General features: G+C 49.2%; 1 protein-coding gene across 2 annotated transcripts; it reads right to left on the reverse strand.

Annotated features, from left to right (window-relative positions):
* Window positions 1–54: 54 nt before the first annotated feature.
* TERF2 (telomeric repeat binding factor 2) lies at window positions 55–9,775 on the reverse strand. Of its 2 annotated transcripts, none has more exons than XM_054078955.1 (10): window positions 9,586–9,775; window positions 8,933–9,028; window positions 8,244–8,374; window positions 7,925–8,011; window positions 7,133–7,279; window positions 6,424–6,839; window positions 5,480–5,866; window positions 3,188–3,273; window positions 2,433–2,485; window positions 55–1,417 (listed from the first exon to the last, which is right to left on the reverse strand). In XM_054078955.1, exons 1-10 carry the CDS (start codon window positions 9,761–9,763, stop codon window positions 1,259–1,261), a joined length of 1,740 nt encoding a protein of 579 aa, XP_053934930.1. In that variant the 5' UTR covers window positions 9,764–9,775; the 3' UTR covers window positions 55–1,258. The 2 variants fall into 2 exon arrangements, with proteins under 2 accessions (XP_053934930.1, XP_053934932.1); XM_054078957.1 differs by having other exon boundaries at window positions 60–1,417; window positions 5,480–5,710.
* Window positions 9,776–10,694: the final 919 nt, after the last annotated feature.

Raw genomic sequence — 10,694 nt, forward strand, 5'->3', positions numbered from 1 at the left:
AACACAGGTGTTCCCAAACACATTCTCCCCAGCCCTGGCTCTGCAGGAACACGGCCAAGAGAGGTAAAAATGCCCCCACACCTCCCTTGCCCTTTGACTTCAACAGAAATTTGCTCAGAAGGTTCAGTTTCACACCTATGCCAATGTGGCAGCACCTCAAACCTAGGCATCGCTGTTGCACCCCAAAAAGCTGCTGACACAACACCCCCAGCACCAACCAGCTCAGGGGGTGGACAGGGATCCCCCACATTCCTGAGTTGGTGTGTGCTCCCAGCAAGCAGGCAGCATCCCAAAACTGCTGCATTTCCACCTGTGAGACACAAGTTCACCTATTACAGCTCCTGATATCCAACAACAAAGGAACTTTATTTTACACAAGACCACTCAGACATGGACTTCAGCCTTGGCACCTGAAGGCAAGAAATATGTGGCACATCCAGAGCTCACACGCTTGCAGGGACCGCACACAGGAGGGGGACGTTGGCAGAAAGGAGAAGTGCCAGCAAGACATGACCAAAAATCAGTAAGCGCTGAGACTTTTAACATGGGAACAACTAACAGCTAAGCACTGAAACAAAAATACAATGTTTTTAAAGCCTCAAAGCCGACAAAGATAAATTCCCACTCGCAGACTAGCCCTGTACAAAGCAGACAGGAATGTGGGGAAAAAAAATAATAAATCAAAGCCGATCACATTGCCCAAATCTCTTCTTTTCCCCAGGAGCACTGGGACTATGTGCTGTGCTCAATCCCTTGAGGGAGATCGAGGCAAACAAACAAGATCAAACAAGTGATTCGTAGTTTAGACAATTAAAATGCATAAAAATAGCCACTGATGGGATTATCCCACCACTTGACAGCATCTGAGCAGAGAAAACTGTCATTTCAGCAGCCCATCAGGTTGGGATTTATTCTACAAAGGCTGCAGTTGTTCAGGTGGAAAATAAAGTACCAATCCAGACCGTTTGCGAGTGTGTGCAGCCAGGCTTTGCTGCTTCTGCCAACTACTCAAGCCCTAACACTTGCAGCAGACCTAAACCTTGCAGGTACCCCTCAAAACACAAGGCTCCTCAGTGCTTGCCAGATGTGGTTTCCATCCACTGTAGTAGTCTCGAGTACCAGGAGCCACAGGGGTTCACCACGCCACCCAGAATACCCATTGGAAAGGAGCACAGCAGCCTCCCTGCTACCATTGCTCTGGTCCATCTTTCAAAAGAAAAATAAGGTTTTTGCACCTAAAGTCCTGTGTCTCTCAGCTTTAGAGGATTCCCAGCTTTTTCATGGTCCGCCAACGGTCCTTGATCATCACCGACGTGCGGTTCTGGAAGGGGTATTTCTGGCAAATGGCCTTCCATCTCCCTTCTCCAAACTTCTTCACGCCCTCTTTGATCCACTGGCTCTCCTGTACTGTCCATTTCTGCAAGAGAAGGGAAGCAGTGCTCTGTGAGCACAGACTGCAGCTTCAGGGAGGAGCTGCATTGGGCAGAGAACCACATTATAACTCCTTCCCTTTATCATCTATGCTAGTAGCACAGAGGAAAGGCAGAGCTAGAGCTCCTGTCAATAGCGCACACAGCGCTCAGTAACTGCTTTGCTGTAGATGTGCTGTCCTAACTGTTACAGGTAAGAGCAGTGCTCAACTCCAGCACAAGCTCAGGAGTAGTTATGCTTCCCAAAGCACAATCCTGGACACCTAAAAGAGGAGTTACCCTTCAATGCAACAACATCACAAATACAAAGTTCTCGCTGCCTACACTGTATGTAACAGCATGCAAGTAAGAGTGTGAAAAAAAAAAAACCAAACCAATCTGCACTGTTCAGGTCTGCAGGTTCCCCTGAATTTATGCACTGGAGACAATGTGAAATAACTGAAGAGAGTAATCACTGGGAATGAAGTGCGGTATACCCAGTGTACAGTAGCGCAACAGCTAGCAGCTATCTTCCTACAAGGGTGAGAGTGCACCTAGTAGCACCAAACGTGGGACCTCTTCCCAGGTAAGAGCTGCCGTACGAGTGTACCTCACCCGAACAAGATGCTGAATCTCTCCGGCATGTGGGGAACTCGGCAAACCTAGTTCTGAACCACACATCAAGGAAAAGGGACTGCAGGCACAGACCCAGTACCTGGTGTGTGGGATGCACAGCTGCAGCCAACTACCAAACACGGCTGTTTTAACAGAGAAGCTACAGAACACAAAGACCCACCACTTGGATCAAGCCTGGATACTAGAAGCATTGGCCTCAGAAAGTATCACTTTTCAATCTCATCTCCGGTGCTGCATTTAATGCGCAGCAGCAGCTGACCCTGCAGTAGTGAACTGCAGGCCACTGAGGCAGTAGTCAGAGCAGCAGAGTCTCCTCAATGTACTGCAAATTGCCTGACAGTTTGCACTGGTATACGTACACATCCTGATTTGAGGGCTCCACATTACCTGTTTCTTGGAACCGAAGACTGTAGCACTGGGGTTGTTTGAAACAAGTGATGCTGAAAAAGAAGGCAAGAGGATTACATTTCACCATCATTCAGGATATGCAGACCTGCTTGAGAAGCTGCCTTTGGCTTCACTGCTGAACTGTGCAGTCAGCCTACAAGAAGAACATCCCCTGCCAGACAATCAAACCAAATTCCTTTGTCCCTCCCTGATCTGCAGCTATAGCATGCACAGCCTTTCCGTTTCAAGCTCCATTCACTTTATGTGAAAGCTTTCCAGTAAGAACTGTTTTGTTTTAAACTAGCCAACAGGTCAAGAACAGGGGCATCCATCCAGGATGTGGCTCTGCTGTATGTTGACGCTGGAATTAGACATCCATTGTCCACTCCTTTTCACCAGCTAAGCTGTGTATCAAGCTGCAGAGGGAACAGGCCTAGAAAACTGATCTGGGTGAAAAGGTAAACTTAATTTCACAGCACTGAAAGGGGAAGGAGGCAAAGAGCTGTATTTGCATTATTTACATCCCGATTAGTCTGACACTTGAACAGGACTTTTCGGCAGGTACTTCAGGTCAGAGTAACAAAGAGTACTTCTCTCAGAGTTCAACACCTACCCATTTTCTTGGGCTTTTAGGATTTGTAGTTGCAAAATTCAGTCACGCGGAAGGGAGGAAGACACTCATGAGTGAGCCCAGAAGCCACCCAGAAGCCAGGATTATCATCAGTTAACACCTGCAACGGGCATTCTGTTCTCACCTGCATCTGAGAAGAGCTCATCCTCCTCACTCCAACACTCTTTTTCTTCTCTGCCATATGAGCTGTTCCACCTTCCTTGGAAGGACCTGAAAGCAGGCAAGCATTTACTTTGGCTACTGGCTAGGGAGAATGTTTTAGAGGGAGAACGTGCAGGGCCACTTGGAGCACCGCAGGCAAGCCTGTGGTGAGCATGCACTGCAGACAAATGCACCCACAAAACAATATATATACACACCAGCTTCTCCAGTCCCTTCAGAGGAGGATGAATCCTTAGAAGCCCCTGTCTGGAGGCATGACATGCAATATAGTCTCAAATACACGCAGAGTATTGTATTTTGTAGCCACCATTTGCAAAAACAAGTGATTGCATATCAATTAGACAATTAAGCACTTAAAGAAAACAGACACACAGCTGGACCTCCCAGGCCTTCACATACAGCACAGAATTGCCAACAGGTCATGGCAGAAGCCTGTTGTCTCCTCAAGAAGACACAACTTTAATTACTGTGTCCCTACTAGCACTACTGAGGTCGGTCAGGGTACAGAGGCCTCTCCACGAGATCAAGTGCCTCAATGGTGTCACCTGTTTCCAATCCTTAAGCACAAACTTATGAGATGAAATTAAGCCTGTTTAAAAAACTTCAAAAGGTTCATCCCTGGCTGTCACATCCAATGTAATTGAAGCCATTTAGGATTACAGGAAAATAACTATTCTCTGTCCTTGAAGTTGTACTTTTGAGAGCCTCTTTCTGGCACACAAACATATAAGAACCAGCCAGGGATGCAGATGATTAGATTTCCAGACAGATGCCATTAGCACCAGTGCTACCACGAGTCCCGATATGCAAAGGCTTCAAGGCATCTACACAAGCAGCACAGAAAATAAATCATGTTCCAGGTGAACTGGAAACGAACTTGCACACCGGCAGGGCTGAAACTTGAGAACTGCTCAAGCCAGTGTCAGCAGCCCCACTCTGGGCTCCCTCAATACGCCACCAGCCCCTGCTTTAGGCACCTGGCACTGGGTGGGAAGCCATTGCACCCAAGACATCAAGTCCGACCCCTTCCTAGGGGAGGCGGCCACGGCACTCTGGTCTGGAAGAGTTGACAAAACATCATCCCATCCCTACAACATTCCCCAGCACCCTCTGAATAAAATCTAGATGTAGCCTAAGGACGGCAACACCAGATGCAATGTAGTACCGGAAAACAGCAGAAGAGATTAAATGGCACCACTCACAAGTCCTTGAAAAAGCAGGAAATTAATTCCCAGATGACTCTAGGAAATGGACAACACGGAGGGCTGGAGACTGCTTCTCTGACAATTTGCTTAACCCTACGTGGAACACACCAGCACAGCACCAATGCCAGCTGCGCTGCAGCACAGCCTTACTTGCAGCCCCTCTCCTGGGCTTCACAAGACAATCCATCTCCAGAGCAGCCACGCTACACAGAGAGCCAAAACCATTACTGCCTGCCTCCAAAAACCAAACCTTTGTGTTCTTGAAATTCTTAAGCCAGGAACTAAGGCTGTATTCTAGTTATCTTTTCAAACAGATCAAGCTCGCCTCAGTCCTCTCAAGTTTCATTCCTGGTGATCCAAAATATTATTGCTGGCTGCTATGCAACTTCACCAAGCAAAGGAAGAACAACTCAGACATTTAAGCCGGAAGCTTTGTTGCACCCTGGTTAAGGAGTCTCTTAGCACAAGAAAAATAAGTGTTAATTTTAGACTTCTGCCAAAAAGCCTACTTTGCCGTTATCTGTGGGAAGTCCTTATAAAAAGGAAAAATCCCTAACGTACCTCTCACTGCAGTCATTTCTGCCACAAATTTGTACTCAAGAAACAGATGGAAAGCTATGAGTTTGTTAACCAACATAGGTTTCGAGAAAAGAAAGCTTATGTGAGGTCAATGTCATATTTCTCAAGAGGAAAAAAGGCAAGTCTGATCTTTTCCACAAGATGCACCTATGAACTATTTCCAGTGTCAGCATCACTAACCGAAATTTGGAGAAACAAGCGTTACCTGCGATACGCACGCTGGAACCACCTACCAGTACTGACCACCTGCCAGTGGAAGCCAGATAATTTTCTCCTCTCCATTAACCAAATAAACTCTAAAGACAAAGTGCTTACTTTGCCCAATTCCACATAAGCTAGCAGACAAGGACAGTCAGTATACTTGTCTTGAATTAAATATAAAGGTTTTTGCTGTTCACGCTACCAATGTCAGCTGCAAGCCAAAAGATCAGATGCAGATTAGAATATACCACAAGAGATGGGCTTCATACTTGGTACTCTTAGTAGATACAGGCTGGTCATGCAATTTCTGAGCAGGTCTGGAAGCAGAAGATACAACTGGTTCCTGGGAAGAGTCTGGGCTGTCACTTGACTCGCTGCACGGACTGTCTCGCTCCATGACCAGTTTGCTTATGGTCAACAAGCGTTTGCCCTTACGACATATTTCAGGAGGGTCTGAGATCTCAGAATCCTGATTCTCCTCTTCTTTCCGTCTCTTGGTTCTGTGGGATACAGAAGGAGACAGTTGCTTGGGGAAAGAAAAGTCTGTTTCGTCCAGTTTGGTGAAGAGTGCATCAGAATCCTGGGAGTCCGACAGGATCTTGAAAGCTTCTCTCAGAACAGAAATCCCATATGCGGTTACAGTTCCAGAGGGATGCCTACAAAATAAACAGAACTGAGCATGTTGTAAAGATTTTGCCAAGGAGGCTCCCCTTCATAAAAAAAATCAGGCTTTTCCCCTGCAGTGTGACCCTCAACGATTCACTGTGAACCCAGGGTACAAATAAAATCTACTGAAGAGGGCATTCCCAACCCTTTGGCCTGCTCTCCTCCTGAACAGCAAGGTGTGCCAGGGAAGCAGGTCTCCGGAGAACAAGCCCACGCCCCTTCTAGAGACAGCATGGGGTGTCCTTCTGCTGCTCTTGACTGAGGGCTGAACCATGCGGATACCAAACACTGCACCAGGAAAACCAACCTTCTGGCACTCCTCTTTACTGCAGTACTAGGTATTGTCAGGAAAAAAAAAACCCATACCACCTTAATATTTTTGCTTTGCAGAAGTCTTACACTGACAGTTTTCAGGGCTTGCTTGGGCAGCCCTGCTTGGGCCAGCATTTGGAAAAGTTAAGAGCTGCCTGGACAGAGCAAACTACCCCTCAGAAGAGAACTGCTGCCAAACTTCATCCACCATGCAGGGCCAGATTCCTCTGCCCACCTTTCTGAGTCCCTGCAGGACACTGCTGGAAGTTTTGGAGCTGCTGCTGGTGGTTCTTTAGACATTTCCATTGGTTCTGAAGCATCTTCCAAGCTATTAACCGTTGCCATTATATGTTCAGGCGTTGCTGCTGGGTCAGTCTCTTCTTCCATGGGCTCGGCACCTGCTGCAGAGTCCCTAGCTCCTTCCATAAACTCAGGAGCTGCTGTGGGGTCGTCTGCCCTTGCTGGAGTGTTGGGAGCTCCCTCTGGGTCTTCTACTGTTTCTGCAGGCTCTGGAGCTTCTGCTGGGCCTTTTGGTGGTCCCGAGAGCTCTAGAACAGCCGCCGGGTCCTCTGGGCCACTTGCAGACTCAGAAGTCACCGACAAATATTTTGGGTCTTTGTCATGTTCTGAATTCGATGTCTTTTTTATTAGCTTGGACAGAGAAGAAACACACAACCGTTATAAAGATGAAAAACATGTTCAACTGCATAAACCTTTTAGAAATGGACTGAGTTTAAATTACTTTGGTAAATCCAAAGTAACAGTAACCCACTCTTAATTAGGTGCCTAAACTCTAACTCATTACTGGCACTGAAGGCACGGAGAAAGCCAAATTACTATTTCATGACCTCGTGGCACAGTTCTCCCCAGATCTACACCTCATGCCTTTTTTCCTGATGCCCCTTCCTGGGGCAGAAGCAAGTGTAGGACGAGAAGACAAATACCGTTCGCAGCAGTGGCTCCGATTCATCCACATAGCTCTTCATGAACTGAAACATGCTCTGCTGGAAGTTCTTGTAGGAGAAGTTTTTGACTGTTGAATGACTGAAATTTTTCTCCCGGATGATGGCCAGCAACTCATTCCTCTTTTTCTAGAGAAGAGGTAAGAACGCTGTGTGACAAGTGTGTAAACAACTGCAGGAGTGAGGATGTGGGCGAGGATTGCGCTTCTCCTATTTGGCATTCTCCAGGCCCAACTAATTTACACTGACATAAGGCTGGGAAAAGGCCACAGGAACAAGAGAACCATCTTGTTCCAGCAATTCTGACTTTTTGCTTTCAGTGCCAAAGCCACTATATGGCCTACAGAATAGGAACGGGGAGTCTCTCTGCTTTTGAAACAAGCCCTCCTCACAAACTCACACTCTATATGTGAGCTTGAGTCAGCCTCGTGGCAAGGGATGAATGTTGGTGCCTGTAAGACCCATGAAGATACACAAGTAATGAGGGGAGCTCCAAAGTGATGATCAAAATGCTTTAGAAATGCCAAACGCTGAGGGTCCGTTATTCAAGGAGCACTACTCCCATTTCACCACCGTCACCCTCTCTCCTTGTTCATGTTTCCCAAAGAGGGATGCTTCTCAGGGAAACCTTTCATGCCTGCGATATGGGTGACAAGTGCCCTTCCCCTCCACCCCCAGATAGCCCATACGTTACATCGGAGCCCCCCCCAAACAGCTCAAAAGACCTATTGCACAGTGCTCAAACAGCCAGGTTTCTTCCCGGCACAGACTCACCTGGACTTTGAGGTCCTTCCCCATCTGCCTCTTGACAATTTTTGAAGCTTTATCAAATTCTCTGCTTTTGATGCAGACAATAACAGCCTACAGAAGAAAACAAGCACCAGTTTCTCTCTTGACATCAAACTGACCATACTCTCTAGATGAGCTTTGGAAAGTATGTACAACAATCAAGCACAGCACACAGGTTTAGCACCAACTTAGACAGAGAAACAACTTCTACATTGGCTGATGAACCAGCACATACACTGAAGATAAACATTTGCAGCTGACTATGGCATTCCATATCATTTATTGAAAAATAAAAAAGTCTTACAGCTTCCTTCAACATTTTCTGAACAGTTTCCACTGTCTTCTCAGCCACATCAAATTCCTTCTGAATGAGCTCCAGGATACCGATGGCCGATTCCAGAGGGGTGAGCTCGGACTCTTTATCAAAGGTGCAATCTATAAGAATTCACAGTCATTGGTTTGCAAGGCATTCACAGCAACGCCTCATAGATGGCTGGTTACTTATTCACTCAGTTTGACTGTGCGTTCTAGAGCTACTGAGGATGAAGATGAGAAGGAATGGCGAGCTGAGTGCCAAGCATCCAAACTGCAAAATCCTGCCCCACAGGCAGGGAAAGCTACAGAAGCACCACCTGACTATAAATAACTGATCCAGATGGAGCGTTTCAGAAGCTATGAGGGGTGTGATCAGACAGCAGGACAGCAATGGAGCCCAGGCTTAAGCAAACAGCCCTTCGCTAAGGGCAAACACCTTTCACTCGCTATGGCAGCACAATACAGACACAAACAGCCATGCTCTCAGGCCCAGTGTTCTCAGGGGAAAGCTCCTACAGCCTAATTGCTTTGGCCTAGTTCTCTGCTCTGTACAGAAACACAGCTCCTGGAAGCTGCAGGGATGCAGGCACAGAACAGGGAATGCTCCAGCTGAGGGAATGGGCTTTAAATCAAGACTGAGGTTTCCCTTCAGCCTTGCTGGAAAGGTTGGGGACCCACCAAGATTCTCGCCTTCCTCAATACGTGACAGGAATTGCATTATGCGCAGCATCCGGGATACCGCAGGCTCCTTCTCCAGGGGCCGCATAAGAAGGGCTGTAGGACAAGTGACAGGTTACACAATGCAGCCCAGCCCCAGCTCTCCTTCACCCTCCAGCCCACAGCCCAGCCTCTCCAGGCCACAGTTCATCTTCTCCCCTACCTAGGCTGGCCCCTTCCCAGATGTTGCCCCCAAACTTTCCCTGGTGAACTGGCCCTGTCCATACCTGCCCAGAACCTCTGCTCAGTCTAACTGCCACGATGAACCCTGGGCCTGTTCTGCTCCCTATCCTGCTCAGCTCAGCCCCCTTCTCCGCCCCCCACCTGGCTGTCAGTGCCACCCCTGGGCCTGTCCTGCTCCCCATCCCACTCCCTGTCCTACTCCTGCCCCTGCACAGGACACCCCCAACATTCACGCCATGGGGCTGAGCACGTTATCTAAACGCTTCTGGAAAGCTGTCAGGCTTGGCATAGCGACTGCTTCCCCGGGAGCTGTTCCAGCGCTCCTCCACCTCTGGGCGAGGAGTCTCTTCCCAATGCGCAACCAAGCCCTCCCCTAGCCCGTCTCCCTGTCACCCCCTCGGCTCCCGCCGCCGCTCCCGGCCGTGACGCACCCTGCATGACGTCGCGGAGCTGTCGAAAGTCGCGGTTCCGCCCGGCGCGATACGCCGACACGGCCTGGTGGAAGTAGAAGTGCAGGACGAAGCCGTTAACCACCGCCTCCTCGGAGAGGCTGGGCCGCGCCGCCGCCATCGCCTCCCGCCGCGCCGCGCGCGGCCGTCTCCCTGGCATCTCGCCCGGAAGTGACGCCGAGACAGAAGTGACGACAGCGAGGGGCTGTCGCCCCGCCCTCCTCGAGTGCGAGGCCGCCGACACGACCGGCGTGCACCGCGGCATCGGGTGGGGGGGCGCCCTCTGTCGGGCAGGAGGGGAACTGCGGGCAGGGACAGAGCGGGGCAGATCAGGGGTAGGAGGAGAGACGGGGGAGAGAGGGGGAGAGCGAGGGCAGAGGTAGTGGCAGAGCAGGAGGAGAGTGGCAGGGGAGCAGGGACAAAGCAGGGGCAGGGAGGCAGCAGCAGGGGCAGAGGAGAGTGGGCAGAGGGCAGGAGAGCAAGCAGGGTTAGAGCGGGCAGTGAGCAGAGCAGGCAGGGGCAGAGCAAACAAGCAGTGTTTCCCCACAGGCACCAATGTTCAGTGGTATCTGTTAACTTTGTTCTCATACTGCATCAGTGCCATCTCAGCCAGATGTTCTATCCAGAGGAGCAGAGCCAGGCGATGTTCTGAAGCGTGAGCCAACTTATGCCACTCAGGGCAGAAATGGCAACAGAAAACAACGCTAGAGCAGGAATGAGGGCGCACCGATGTCTTGCTTGGGGCAGGGTGTTGAGGCTAAGCACAGCCTGCACCAAACACTTTAAGTATCAGACAGGATTTTTTATTCTGTGCTTTACTTGGGTGGGGTTTCTTACTTTATGCTCTTTATCCTAGTCTTTTGAACAGCTGAGACATTTCCATATAGTATGTCCATCCATTCCTTGTGCTCCAGCCATTTGCAAATCCCATTCCCCTAACCTGTAACAGCAAAAGAAAACAGCGTCCCTGTTTCAGAATCTTGAGGCAAAAATTTTCTCATAGTTATTCAGACTTTGCATAACGAATCAGAAGCCCTGGCTTCCCTGTGATTCTACTGAGCGAGGGCCCAGAAGAACCATTGCCCCGAGGA

The sequence above is a fragment of the Cuculus canorus genome, chromosome 13 (genome assembly GCF_017976375.1).
Source record: "Cuculus canorus isolate bCucCan1 chromosome 13, bCucCan1.pri, whole genome shotgun sequence".
Lineage (NCBI taxonomy): Eukaryota > Metazoa > Chordata > Aves > Cuculiformes > Cuculidae > Cuculus > Cuculus canorus.